This window comes from Apostichopus japonicus, chromosome 4 (genome assembly GCF_037975245.1).
Source record: "Apostichopus japonicus isolate 1M-3 chromosome 4, ASM3797524v1, whole genome shotgun sequence".
NCBI classification, from domain to species: domain Eukaryota; kingdom Metazoa; phylum Echinodermata; class Holothuroidea; order Aspidochirotida; family Stichopodidae; genus Apostichopus; species Apostichopus japonicus.
In genome coordinates, this window is record NC_092564.1 from 11936708 (window position 1) to 11952297 (window position 15590).

Sequence of the window (15590 nt, forward strand, 5' to 3'; positions counted from 1 at the left end):
GTGATTTTAGGGATCCATTACTCTGAGGTTTCTGTGTGCATTTTATGTCAGACTTGTCCAGCAGCATCTGCCAGCATGGTTAATTTTCTGGGCACAGTAAGCTCAGTAATTTCCAAACCCGAATTCAGGTCGATAAGCCACGTTGTTTGAACAGTGGGTGCAGTTCATTTGTCTTCTCTGATCCTTACAAATGTTACATGTTATAAGTAGATTGCTACACAGACAGTATTTTCATTGTTTTAAAAGATTGATTTTTGTTTTTAGTTTAAGGATATCAGAATAGTCGGAAAACAGATCTATGTGTTATGTAACATTGCCAGGCAGGTCTTAATATTGTGTTTTGAAAAACACTTAGCTGTAACACTCCTCTCATTACAACTTCCATTCGCTACTGTTGCGGCTTCACAAAGAGAACACATACATTGACAACAGAAAGAATTGGTTATGTTTATTGGATGCACCAAAACCTTGATTGATTGCCTTTTTAAGAATACAAATTAATTTTCAGAACATCGGACTTCTCTTATTCTTCTCTCTTTCTTTGCTATTGCTAAAAGGTTCAGACTCAGGCCGAGTTCCTAAGAGCTGTTAACAAAGTTTAGGTACTGTTGTGCTTCTGTCATAATTACTGTACAAAGTGTCATTCTTTTTCACCTTGGGTGTTTCATGCAAGATTTTTTTCTGTTTTGTAGTCATTTGATTTGAAGTTTTTAAAAATGTTTCATTCCACCCCTTTTTTGGCAGACTTATTTTAGTCCTTCAGTTTGTCGGTCACTCACATGGCGGTGGCGGTCACAGTCATTCCTTCCTGTCCAGTAGCCACGGCCACGATGACCATGGCGACAGTAAGTCGGGTAAGAAGAATCTCAACGTGAGGGCAGCATTCATCCATTGTATCGGAGATTTATTACAGAGCATTGGCGTAGTCATCGCTGCTGTGATTATTAAAGTTAAGGTGAGTATATTGATCAATATCCTGTTAAATTAATGCGAGTAATACTGGATGCTGACCGAAATAAAAAAATGTGATATTTTTCTTAAATTCTGAAGTTTTAGATCATTAAAATCATTGAAAGTGAATGTACTGTACCTTTAATACGCACACAGCCTTTAATAGCTGTGAATCATAAATTTAGAGTGACTCTCGGTAGGCACTTTATTAAAATTCATTTGCCCCAACTGATTCTAACCTATTAAGAGCAGTTGCAATGCTTTTATAGCATCCCAGAGTTAAAAATGATTTGTTATTTTAGAAAGAGATGGCACAATAAGAAAGATGTGGCATCGGTATGGCCATTTTGAGAATAATACAGCATTTTCTCAGAAGCATCGAAGGGTACTGACAGCCTGAGTAAAAAAATTAACTTTGGAAATTTTGTGATACAGAAATCTAAAAGACTTCTTTCAGACTCTTCATGTTGTTAACTAAAGAAGTTGGAAGTGACAAACAAGTTGACAGACCTAGACAAGGCAGGAAGAAGCATTTGCAGTAAATCAGCTTGGTTATAGGTGAAAAGGCTGCAAGTACTGTACATATCATACAGTAGATAAAAATTTGTTTTGTAGGAGAGTCAGGCAGAATTATATGCTTACCTACATGGAGTGATATGCTGCATAGATTGTAGGGTACCCAAGCCTTAAGGGTTCACATACTGTACACAATAAGTTAAATATTTTCTTCAGAATTTTTTTTTTCTTCTTCGTGGGCCTGACTTGACCTTTCATACCGTAGATAGTAAGAATGATATGATTTAATGTACTTTTTCTAACTCCTGTGTGGAAAACTGCATTTGGGAACAAGGTTAATGATCATGAGCTTGGCTGGCCTAACCAGCATAGAAAAAAAAAGACCCAACCTAGTAATACAATGTTTACATGAATATATGTAAACATGTAGCTGTTTGAAGTAGCTTAATTCCTATTGAATGTAATATTAGTCAATATCCTGCAAATGTCCCCATTGACTGCTGGCTGGCTGGTACTGCTGTTATTGATATTTGCTTTCACCTCTCTTTGATATTGAAGCTACAACCTACTCTACTGTAAGCACCTGTTGAAAGTGTCAATCAAAATGTCACAGAAATTCAAATCCAAAAATGAAAATTTAAAAACACATCTGGTATTTTGAGAGATATAGTAGTAATAACTCATCACTTCATCAGTATAAATTGGCAGAATAGTGGATATCTGATATCCTCTTGTATGGCTACTCCTCAGGAGGGTTTTTGCAAGCCATGTCGTGCCCCTGGGAAAAGTATGTCACCAGGCACATTTTTGGTTCCAATGCCGAAGGCTCAGTAACCTTTGCAATCGTGCTGGTGTGTGTTTGTGACGGCCAGCTTGTAAAAACGATATATATCAAGAGGCACAAGTTGAGTGAATGTCATTCTTGGCAGGTAGATGCCCCATGATGTTTAGATGTGCCCTATAGTTTTGTGGTTCCCATCTCATGCATATTGATAAGTAGGCAAGGTTTAACGTAAAATTCTAATGTAAAACCGTATACATGTCCGATTTTCTTTTACTTCATACTTGGTATGGGGCTGTCAGGTGATTGGTACATGGTAATATAATCAAGAAATTCTTTCTCATTATTATTCATGAATGGCCATGGCTAGAGTGTTATCACAGTGAAAAGCTCGTTAACACTATATCTCAAGACCAACAAGTTGAATCAATATCTTACTAGGTAGGTTGATGCCCAATGGATGTGTAGATGTGCCCAATTATTTGTGGTTCCCATCTCATGAATATTAACAAGTGGTTACATCTCCATTGCTCTCAAAATTGGCAATTTTTTTTGTGATTTATACCAGATGACTTGTAGGCTTGTAGCTTGTCAAAATATTTCATAGTGCATTTTAAACAGTGTCATGTAGAGCTCTCAGTCTATAAATAACAAATCTTTTAGGGATTTGCAAACTCAAACTTGGTAGCAGAAAATTTCCTATTATTCATACAATCTATGTGTCTAACAGTATATTTCACATAGATATTGGAACTTATACTGTATGCTGTAACATCCTTACCAGTGAATGCTTTGTCAACAGGATAACTGATTCCTGATACCTATCGATATATATTGCTGCAGTAGTCAATAGATAATCCTCTTCATTTTAGTGTGCACAATCTCATACATGTATATTAATATGTATGGTTTTCCACACTATGAATATGTTTAGGCATCGTAACCCCTAAACATGTTGGTTGTCTGTTGTTTTTTTTTATCCATTTAAGTTTACGGTATTGTGAAAAAGACTGCATTATTCCCCTAGATTCTGTAGCTGATACTGGGACCATGCCTGTTACTTCTAGAAACACCACCCCTCACCTCCCCCTCCCCCACCCACCTTTGCCCTTCTTGTTAGGACTGCTGTTCAGTTAAATATTTGATACAGATACTTTAGAGATTAGTACAATACAGTAGATCTGATTGGGAAATTGGAACACCCTCCTCCGTAACCTTGACAGATTTCTGTCCAGTCAAAGCAGAAGGACGATGTTTGTTTGCAGAATTTCTTGAACCTATTGAATTATTGCTGAATCTGACATGCTGTGTTTATAAGAACTTCTTATGTTTATTACTACCTATACTATATTTATGTGATCAAGAGACACGTTTGTTACCATGTCTTGTCTAGAGTTACTTGTCAGAAATCCAGGAATTATGAAACTGGTGACCTCTCTCGACCTCTTTTATGTGGGTGACAAAAGTTCCTTGGCAAAATGTGCATACTTGGCTCTCTTGAGCCAATTTCTTGTAAAAAGGGCTACACAACCTCACCTTTATGAGATTATATATAAGGATTAGTGCATATTCTGGCTTCTACAACTGTTTTTTTGGCAAACATTTGGTTACATATTTTTCTTTTGGATTTTGTACTTGGTGTTGCGATCGCAGTACAATACATCATGACTCACTTGTCTAACAAGGTTGTGTGGAACAGAAATACACTTAAACCTTCATTTTTAGAAATAATAATTGTTCATGCAGGTTTTCTTGGAGTATATATTTAATATGATAAAATTTCTGCCGACCTCAGAGTTTAGGATGTAATTTACATGTCCTGAATGACCTTTGATATCAGTTGAAACATTAAAGAGGAAATGGCATGTTTCTAAAAGTTATACCTAATTTCTTCTTCTCCCCCTCACCATCCTTTTTTCTGCCTCTCCTCTACTCCCGTTCCTCTCCTTTCCCACCTCTCCTCCTTCAATCTATTTCCTTCCCTCCCTACTGTACCTACCCCCCCCCCTCATTTTATCCTGTAGGGCATTAAAGCATTGAAAAAAATACTTGACACCAAAAACCCTCCCAAATCTTTGATGAACAAAAGTCTAATCATAAAGTCTGGTTTGAGGTTTCATTTTAAGATAGAAAAGAATACAATATTTCAACATTGTTTGATGTTTATAGATCCCTCATTTCCAATATTGCAAAATAAATTCCACCCACCCTCCCCTTTTCAACTACTAGTGTCTCATAAGTGGACAGGTTTTACACAGCTCCATTAAACTGCAATCATTTCCCCAGATTTTCCCTGTACTCTCGTTCTCTGTACACTTTCAAGTTTCGTTTTGATCATTTTCCTTGTAGGTCTAATATATATATACTTGGTTTATAGATAGTTTCTCTTTCGTAAGTTCAAAGGATCCTGTTAAATTAACACTATTACTCTCTTAACCAGTTAAAGTTGACACATAATATGTAAACCAAAGTATTGTCTGTGGAAGGTTAGCACTGGCAAACTTGAATCAATCGTGTGGAACGTACTATACAATATGAATACAATCTGTGTTAGTGTTTGCACGGGTTATCCGGGTATCCGGGTACCCGCCCGACGCGATACTACCCGGTTCCTAATATATTACCCGAATCCTATACGTAGTGTGATTTAAAAAAAAAAAAATTGGTAAATCGACGGTTAGGCAGATTTCCCATTGACTTAGTGTTGTGTAAGGCTACAATGTGGTCGGAGATAACAGCAATAACGAAGGTACCCACCCAACGCGATACTACCCGGTTCTTAATTTATTACCCGAATCCTTCGCAAAGTGTGAATTATTTTTTGCAAACCGATTGTTAGGCAGACTTCCCATTGACTAAGTGTGGTTTAGGCTACCATGTGGTCGAAGATAACAGCAATAACAAAGTATTCCATGGATCTCTTATAACTGCGTCACAATTTCCCCCCATTGACTAAGTGTGGTGTTAGGCAACCATGTGGTCGAACGTAACAGCAGTTATGAAAATATCCATGGATATCTTATAACTGCGTCACAATTTCAGCGAATAAACAGATGGTTAGGCCTAGCTAGATTTCTCCTTGACTTAGTGTGGTGTTAGGCTACCATGTGGAAGAAATTATTATTTATTCATTCGTTTATTTCATGGAAGGAAAGGCTATCAAGGAATTTTACGAGATGTTTATGGATTTTAGACGGGATAACTAAAAAATAATAATCGCAAGTGGCTGTTTACTAATCGTTTATTCCAAATGCGATTAAATTGCCCGAATCGCGCAATCTCGCGGCTAATGCGAAACCTGGGCCTGCATAATAGATATAGTAACAGCTGTTTACGAGCTAAATTGGATATTTATGTGGTGTGATCAATAGTTGTGGAGAGCAAGCATAAGCAGCGACGGCAGTGCAATGTTAGTAGTATTGTTAATTATATGAAGTTATTAACAAGTTAATGAAAGAAACAATAGCAAATAGAAATTATTGAGGAAGGTTTTATACCTTATCTTACACCTACGTTTTTGATCAAGAAAACATAGTCAGTAGAGAATATGATTCATTTGTAATAGCATCCAAGATGTCATTTCTTGAAAATCGTGATACACGAGGGTAAACAATTTTTTTCCGGGTACCCGGATACCCGACAGGTAACAGCTCTCGGGTACCTGGTTCTCGATTTTTGGACCCGTGTAAACACTAATATACATCTGATGTGAGGTCCACCCATGGAAACTGCTCTTTGGTCAAATTTGCAGATGACACTGCATTGATAGGTTTGATAACGAAAGATGATGATATTGCATACTTACAACAAATACAAAACTTTGTCACCTACAGTATTGTGGACAGAACTTTCTAGAACTTAATGTTAATAAGACAAAAGAAATGGTGATTGATTTTCGGAAGTCTGAAGGGGTATCACAGAAAGTTACTGTGAAAGGAAGTACTGTTGAAAGGGTTGATAATTATAAATATCTTGGGGTCGTGATTTATAATCGTCTTGCCTGGCATGATCACGTTGATATGTTAATGAAGAAACTGAATTCTAGGATGCATTGTCTGCGTATAATTAACAAGTTTAATATTAATAACAACATTCTTGCCATGTTCTATAACTCTATTATTTGTGGTGTTTGGCAGTATAATTTGGTTTCATGGGGAGGCAACGTCAGGAAGGAAGATGCACATCGTATTGATGTTCTGATCAGACAGGCAAGTCGTATCATTGGGGATAGTCAGCCAACCTTGGCCTCGTCCTATCAACACCAACTGGGGGTTAAGTTGGAAAAGATCCTTCTTGATGAAGACCACCCAGTCCGGGAGTTTCTGGATAGAGCGATCATCCCTAGAAGTGGTAGGATGAGGCTGCCGTTGGCTAGAACTAACAGACACCCCTCTTCATTCATTCCACAATGCATGAAACGACACAACCTACTTCTTAGACGTTAATGCTTGCCCTGTTGGTATTTTCGTTTTTATTTTCGTCCTCTCCTCACAGTGCAATGTATTGTTTCGGATTTTTTATGGTTCCTGCTGTTGTCTATGTACACATGTTTTCATACTTTGTAATCTCTTATCTTTTTAGATGTTATATATACTTGTTTTATACAAGCATTCAATTACCCTTTGTGGGGTTTAAAAAAGTTTATCTTATCTTATCTTATTTTATTAACTACAAGGTATATCTACAGAAGACCTACCTCTGAAAAACAGCTGCAAATTTGACTGCTTTATACAATGATCTGTTTGAATGTGAGAGCGAGAATTTTTAGGGAATAATTTAATGTTGAAATTTTGCATATATCAGTTTTGAAAGTTCTGAAATGTGTCTCTCATAAGATGCTATGGTACAGTATATACCTGTGTAAAAGACTGAGCTATATATACATCTTTGGAGTTAAAATGTTGTGTAGCAATCTGACCGCTTTAAATCACACATGTGTAGCACATTTTTGCATCACACAGTTGCAATGCATAACTGTATAAGTTATCCCACCACAGATTCTGAGCTAGGAAATTGTGTCGAGGGAGCCCATGAATTTGTTAAGTTTTTTTTTACTAGACTTTTAGTTTGTTCAAAATTTTAAAAGAGTACCAAACAGTATTTTGATGAATTGAAAGCTTCGGTTTGAGCCGTAATGGATTATAGGTTCAAATGGTAAAAAAAGAAAAACATTGCCCTAGGGGTCTGTAGAGTTCATAAAAAATGTGAGAGTAAATATTGTTGATTATTCATGACAACCTTAAAGTGATGGTACTATTATAAGCACAGTGTCTCTGGGTGTACATACTATTCAGTGTCTCTGGGGTGTACATTAGTTGTACAGAACACTATGAACTCTATGAAAGTGCAACTGTGGGAGTATTAGGAACATTTGGCACTCATTCTTTGCTCTCTTTGTTATACAATGTACAGTTTAACTACGTAAGGCCCTGTTTACAAAGCAAAGCCCTAATACGATACAGTGATACCCGGTTCCTAACTTATTACCCGAAATCCTATGCAAAGTGTGATTTTTTGTTTGTTTTGCAAACCGATGGTTGTGCAAGATTTTTCCAATTGACCTAGTGTGGTGTTAGGCTACCAAGTGGTCGAAGATAACAGCAACAATGAAAGTACTGTATTCCATGGATATATCTGCGTCACAATTTCAGCTAATAAACAGATGGTTAGGCTAGATTACCCCATTGACTTAGTGTGGTGTTAGGCTACCATGTGGAAAAAATTGAAAGAGTGATTATTTATTCATTCGTTTATTTCATAGAAGGAAAGACTGACAAGGGAGTTTACAGGATGTTACTAATTGGATTATAGACAGGATAACTAGAAAGTATTAATCGCAAGTGGCTTTTTACTAAATGTTTATTCCAAATGCGATTAAATTAGGCGAACCCTGGGCATGCATGTTCGATAGTAGTAGTAAAAACTGAGAGCAAAAAAGAGAAAAAGAGCTAACTTGGATATTTAATCAGAAAGCCTCAAAAAATTGCTACTTAGGCAATGTGAACCCCAAATTTTTCCCAGGCACAGTACTTACAAGTAACAGTTTATTATGCCATGCAATAGCATTTCCTTTATCAATTCCACTATCAACATGTCAAAAGCGATAAATCAGGATAAATGGAATGTAGGGATGCAAAAAGGATTTCTCCATAAAAACCTGAGAAATGTATAAAATTTATAGGCATCTGCTGTCAAAGAAGTGAGACCCTTATTCACCTGTTTACATACAAACAGAGGTAGAGTCAGACCTCTCAGACAAATATTTATAAATGTTTAACCATGTTTTTGTCTCGTTTGTTCCACTTTCTTTGGGGGTTACAGTCTTCTATTATTTGCAAAAGAAAAATGTGAGTGACAATCTTATCAAAACTGTTGACAAAAATCCAATAAATAAATTTGAGTACATATTTGGGCAGGTGGGATGTGCAGTCGATAATTTACTGTAGCCTACGTACATTCATTTCATGTCATTTGTTTATTGACTTTGATTTATCACATTTAGAGCATTACAAAGAGTTGACCTGTATGAAAACTAAATGATTCTAAGTGAACTAAATGAAACGAAAAGTGAAGGGAAGTATTAAATTAATAACCCTGCAAGGGCTCAGCACATAGAATACTGTACTTCCTCAATGAAAAACACAAAATACATCAACAATTTCATGAAAGGTGGTTGCAGCTTCGTATGAGTTTGTACCAAATGTTAAAATATCACTGAAATAGGAGTCTCACATTGCTTGGTATTTTCCAAACTAGTTCTTGTTTCCTGATACATGTACAAGTATATAGTGTGTCCTGTTATACATTGTATATCAAAAGTTGGACAGTCAATGGTGGAAAGCCACGTACAGTAAACTTACTTGTTGCATGTTGCTAGTCTGGGAGGGGGGGTGGGAGGGGGTGGGATGTTATAGGGCTGAGTTGAGAATTTGCAAGGTAAATTTGGAAAAAAAATGACATCCCCATGCCGTCGTCCTTCGGGTAAAACAGTTGCTTATGTCTCTGCTAGAATATTTACAGCTGGGGAGGGGGGGGGGGAGGGGTCTCTGTTCTGTCTCAGCATTGTATTTGTGCCAATGCAGATATCTGTCAGACTTTGTCCACAAATTTAGGCCTATCAATTCATTTCTTTCTCCTTCATTCTGAAAAATGATCATGTTTTCTTGTTGTTATTTTTCTCTTTCAGCCTGAATACAAGCTAGCTGACCCCATATGTACATTCTTATTCTCAGTCATTGTGATGTTCACCACCGTAACCATTCTAAGGGATGCCATGTTGGTCTTAATGGAAGGTAAAGATATATAAGAACAAGATGTTTTAAGAACCTATTCATATCAGGTAATAGTTTTCACTTGCGAGGAAAAAGTACTTAACTGCAGTATCGTGATGCAATCTTTGCTGTACTGAAATTGGCAAATTGCTATACACAAGTACATAGCTGTATGGCGGTTTTTCTGTACCCAGGAACATTTTTTCTTTTATACAGTATGAGACAAAGTTCAGAGTTCAGGGCATTCAAATCTACTATAGAAAAAATATAGTAAGTGGAAAGAGAGACACAACTATGGTCAATATCTTTACAGGCAGGTCCCCTCGATAGAAAGAAGTACAGTAAGAGATAAAGGAAATGCAATACAAAATGTAAAAAAGAAAATGCCACTAACCTGAAAAAGTAACCCGATAACGATATCCATTTGTAGAGAGCAGAGACAGTCTTGCGGACCTTTAACACTATTGTTTGAGACTGTTATTTTGTTAGATTCTGGGCAGGTCCAAGCTATTGTATCCCTAGAAGCCAAATTTCAAACTTTACTGGAGCACCTTAAATTTGGTGTCATGTCAAAGCTGAATTTTTGAAGTTTCAGATTTTCATAATTTTTTTTAATTGTTTTGCCTATTCAAACAATTACCCCCTGCTAATTTGCATAAATTCAAATTGCAGTGTGACGTACGGGACATTTGGAATCCTATTTCCCTGCCAGCAATATGAACTAATTGAATATGAGTTATGTGGGACATGAGACACCATTCCTTCCAATAATTTTGACATATTATGTTTGGGGGTTCATCAATTAAATATGCTAATTAGCTAGTGTCCAAATATCGATGTCCCGTACGTCACAATTTTCACCCGTTTTTTTCAAATTTTGATATGGAGGAACAATTTTTTTTGGTGATATTCTCTAAAGTTCTAATTAAGAACATTGCTCAACAAAATCCATCCCAAAAATTTTGAAATAATATTCACTGCAAATCTAATTATCAAATTTAAAAATGTGACGTACGGGACAAAATGTGACGTACGGGACATAGTGTGGGGGAAACCCTGTATATTTATACATAATAAACATGCATGGGCTCCAATGGGGACCAAGTAGTTGGTAAGGCAGTTGGTTAGGCCTCATCTGGAGTATGCTGTGCAGGCTTGGAACCCATATTTTGCTAAGGATAAGGAAGTACTTGAAAAGGTCCAGAGGAGGGCTACTAGGATGATTAGTTCCTTAAAGAGTGTTCCTTATAATAGGCGGTTACAACTGTTAAGTCTCACCACACTGGAGCTTAGGAGGTTACGTGGGGACTTGATCCAGGTTTTCAAGATTGTGTATGGTTTCGACAATTTATCCTTTACCGACTTTTTCATGTTTGCTAACAGTAGTTGTACCAGAGGTCATTGTCTTAAACTCCAAAAGTCACATAGTAGGATTAATATTCGGCATAACTTTTTTTCTAATAGGGTTGTGAATGAGTGGAATGGTTTGCCTGAGAAAGTTGTACTTGCAAGTAGTGTCAATGGGTTTAAGAATGCTTTGGACAAGCACTCTAAGCATTGTAATCGGGTCTGAGTGTTTGTGTCTTCAGTTTTTTTTCTCTCTCTATAGGGTCCTTGATGGGGACTTTTAGTGTCCCTCCTAATCCTTTTTTTCTACTAAATTAAACTATACTGGAAACCTTCCAATGCTTACAAATTTATTTTGTTGAAAGATGGTAGTTGCAACTAATAATCCCTGCATGCCTGAAGAGCACATCATGGCTTCAAATAAACTATTGACCGATGACCACCAACAGCCCAGGTGTTGTTCAATAAACTATCGGGAAGTCAATTGTGTGTGTGTTGGATACAGAATCATCTACAATGCTATTCAACATTGACATTGAATGTGGACAACTTTAAGAATGTGGAGTCGTAGGCCTACTGTATTGTGAAGTGTGACTATCATGACCGTACAACAATGTTCTTGTGTCGTGAACTTAGATAATAGACATTGAGATTTTTAGTTACAAGTGTAGAGTTTCCCCTGCCCAATTTTTGCAGAGGACAATCACTCATAAGTTTGTTCAATAACCAGTATTAGGTCTAGTTTTCTTTGTTGTACTAGTTTAATAGATAGACATTACGTTGACGTTGTTATGTGGACGTTACTGTGGACATTTTGGTATGTTTTGAATGGGATGGATCATATTTCAACTTCAGGGTCAATAGTGGGGAGTATGATACAGTGTTGTACAGTATATATACCAAAACAATTTTGCACCAAAACTTTTTATCTTGAATGATTTGTGGTCTACCAAAGCTAGAATTGATGTTGTGAGTATTGATGTATGTGTAGAGTAGATTAATACTTTACACATTCTATGTTTTATGTAGTGGAATGATCTCACAAGTACAGTCACTGCTCTTTTCGATCCCAGAAAGAAGGAAATATGGCATGAAATTACCAATAACATTGTTCTGGCATATCCAAATTAATGTTTTTATGTAGAAATCAGCTTGAATAAAAATATGAGTTTTCATAGTCAATTTGCATATGGACAAATTGTCCCGTACGTCACATGTCCCGTACGTCACAGGACAATTTTCATTTGTGTAATCACTGAACTGGAATGGCTTCATATTTTTTTTCTAATATGTTACAGCTTAGCTCTTGGAATGTTAGGCTATTCACTAGTTATAGCAGCTTGATCACTGCCCTCCTAATTTCAGAGGGATTTCAGCTTTGCTCTTTAGTAAAAAAAACACAAAATTCTCTGGTCCCGTACGTCACACTGCATATTAATTAAGATGGGACCTAATTAAAGCAAGTGTAGGAAATCTTCATGAGCTTGTTATAAAGTATCAGCAATAACAAATATGAAAACCTGAAAAAGTTTCTGGAAAATAGATTTTTTATAACTTTTAGACACATTTAAGTCTCTGAAATGTCCCGTACGTCACAGTGCAAATAGCTTGGACCTGCCCTTCTGTGAAAGAGAGCTGCTCCCAGTATTACAAAACTTGATAAATATTGCCTGAGTTCTTTGGAAATTATTGCAACGGTGGAATTTTTGGTAAGAGTTCAAGTAAAAAGTGTCCAAAATTACACAGTGAAGTCCACTGATATACTCGCACATAGAAGGGTATTGAAATCATGCTTAAAACATTTTTAAGAAAGAGGTTTTTTTTTTTATATCATAGTAAATCTGTTTAGTAACAGCACAGTAGCTGTCATCTCTTTTCTAATCACTCATTATCTAATTATCTGTCAGGAGTTCCAAAGAATGTCGACTACACCGTGGTACGGAAGGAGTTGGAGACGATACCTGGAGTCCGAATGGCTCATAGTCTCCATGTTTGGTCCTTGACCACAACCTGCTCTGCTATGGCCGTCCACCTTGCTGTCGGTAAGATTGATGTATGAGCGATGACCATCATATTTACGAATAGCTCTAAATCTCTAGAGCAGGTTTTTGAGATGAATTTGCTCAAGTTTAAGAATGCTCAGTTTGAAACTGAAGACTCATAAAACTGTCTTAAAACTTAATTCACTGATTTTGGGGGAGTGGTGAAGGTGTTTACTTACCTTCTCTGTTTATACCCATCTTCCTCACAACCTTGGGCAAGCTCACTTTTAACTGATCAGCGGTGATCTAGAGTGACCAGTCACTTTGGGTCACACAGACTCTTCATTGGTTTTGATGATAATCGTAACCTTTGCATTCATGATGGCGTATGTGTGTATACAGTATGTGTGTGTATGCATTTGTGACGCCCAGCTTGTAAACAAGATATCTAAAGAAGGGAAGCATGGGCAGACCTCATATTTAGTGTGTAGAAGTACCACATTGTGTACAAGAAGCTTATTGTTTTTGGTGGAGGTCAAAGGTCATTTGGGGTAGACGGTTTAAATGCATTTGTGATGCCGAGCTTGTAAACAAGATATCTCAAGAAGGGAAGCATGGGCAGACCTCATATTTAATATGTAGAAGGACCACATTGAGTGCAAGTAGCCTATTATACTTGGAGGAGGTCATTTGGGGTCATCAGAGGTCAAATTGTGAAAACCTTGTAAACATGATATCTCAAGTTTTGGAAACTTGGACAGATCTCATACTTGACATAAGTAAAAGAAGCTTATTGATTTTGGTGGAGGTCAAAGGTCATTTGGGGACAACAGGTCAAATCGTGAACGCCTTGTAAACATGATATTGCAAGATGGGAACCTTGGACAGATCTAATATTTGGTTTGAAGATGTACCATGTCAAAGTTAAGGAGCCTATTATTGCTTTTGGTGCAGTTCAAAGGTCATTTGAGGTCAACAAACACCAAACATTTACTTCACTCTCCTTCACACACCTTCCTATATCGCAAGGGAAACTTGGACAGATCGCATATTAGGTATGTAAGTGTACCACATTGAGTACAAGAAGCCTAATGTTGTGGACGGAGGTCAATGGTCATTAGAGTTCACCAGATGTCAAATTTTGAAAACCACACTTTACACAATATTTCAACAAGGACAGATGTCATAGTTTATTATGTTGATGTATCTATCACATATAGTACAAGAAGCCTGTTGTTGAGGTCAAGGGTCATTTCAGGACAGCCTGTGTCATTGTAAATTTATTGTTTGTCACATCACACTGCTTTTCACTGTGTTACTAAGATCAAGTATGTTGTACACTACACAAATAGTCAGATTCACAAAGAAAACTGCTCATGTTACATCATCAAAACCACAATGCCTTTTTTTTTCACTGCATTATACTTTCCAGGGAGTTGCTAGAAGGAGAAACATTCCAGTCATTTGTACAATGTCTGTTTATGACAATAATCTTTTGATGTATTTTCTGCAAACATTTAGTTTTTTGCTTTTGTTTCGGATCTGCAAACTGATACAGAATTATACAAGGCAGTGGCTTTTAATTCTATATGTCTACATTGATGTAATATAATATTGACAATCATGATGATGAAATTGCAACATTTGTTGAATTTTTGACTCAGTAGTAAGTAATAGCCATGCATTGAAGTAAATCCTACTGAGGAGTCCATCATATGAACATCTTTTGTACTGTACGGCACTGTTAGGATAGATATGACAAAACCGTCCAAGGAAAGCATTATTGCTGATATAAAAAGTAAATAAATAAACAGCTGCTGAATCTCACTACACTGGAGCTAAGTATTTGTCATTGTCTTAAACTCCATAAGTCAAAAGGAGGATTTAATATTCGGCATAACTTTTTCTCTCATAGGGTTGTGAATGAGTGGCATGGTTTGCCTGAGGAAGTAGTACTTGCAAGTAGTATGAATGGGTTTCAGAATGCTTTGGACAAGCACTTTAAGCATTGTAATCAGGTCTGAGTGTTTTGTCTTCGGTTTTTCTCTCTCTCCTATAGGATTCTTGATGGGGACTTGAGTGTCCCTCCTGATCCTTTTTTCTACTAAACTAAACTAATTTGAAATTGCTTGCTGTATTTGCAAGGTAAATGTATGTGGCTATGCAGAGGTTGGAACAAACAGTATTGTTTATTTAGTTTCACAGCTGATGATAAGTTCGTTATCTTAAAGAACTCACTTTGAATGAGCCTTTTCAGAACGTGACGTATTCATGATTGGAATATGTTAGAGTCACCTTAATGTCATCTCTAGAAAGGAGGATGAATTGTTAAAGCCTGGGGGGAGAAGTTGAGAGGTTCTCTTTCATCATTGTAGGGGCAAATGATTATCAAGGTTATCTACATGAAAAATGGGTTCTAGATTTGAAGTTCAACGTCAATGATCCGTGTAAGAGCAGAACAATTGGAAGGACTTCTGTCTTTTGAGCGGACATGTTGGAGTAAATACTATGGCCAATTCAATGTCGAGAAAGTTTTCCACTCTGTCTGTTAGAACTTTGTTTGAACTAGCCAAAAGTTCAGACATTCTTAGCAACTTTGTAAATGCCCCAGGCTCTGATAGAAAGAAGGAAGAAATAAATGTTAAAATCCGGAGGTATGTTATCCCTATGAAAAAGTTACCATACTTGTGCAAATCAAGAAGTAGGTTGAACAGAAGTTTAACAAAGAAGGTTTTACAGTGT

General features: G+C 36.8%; 1 protein-coding gene across 2 annotated transcripts in view; it reads left to right on the forward strand.

The window, feature by feature from the left end:
- The window catches only part of LOC139966461 (proton-coupled zinc antiporter SLC30A2-like), a 28845-nt gene that overhangs the window by 8264 nt on the left and 4991 nt on the right, over positions 1-15590 (forward strand). For both annotated transcript variants that reach the window (XM_071969482.1, XM_071969481.1), the window contains exons 4-6: positions 745-955; positions 9435-9540; positions 12774-12908. In XM_071969482.1, the coding sequence (XP_071825583.1) occupies positions 745-955; positions 9435-9540; positions 12774-12908 (452 nt within the window). The remainder of the gene's footprint in view (positions 1-744; positions 956-9434; positions 9541-12773; positions 12909-15590) is intronic.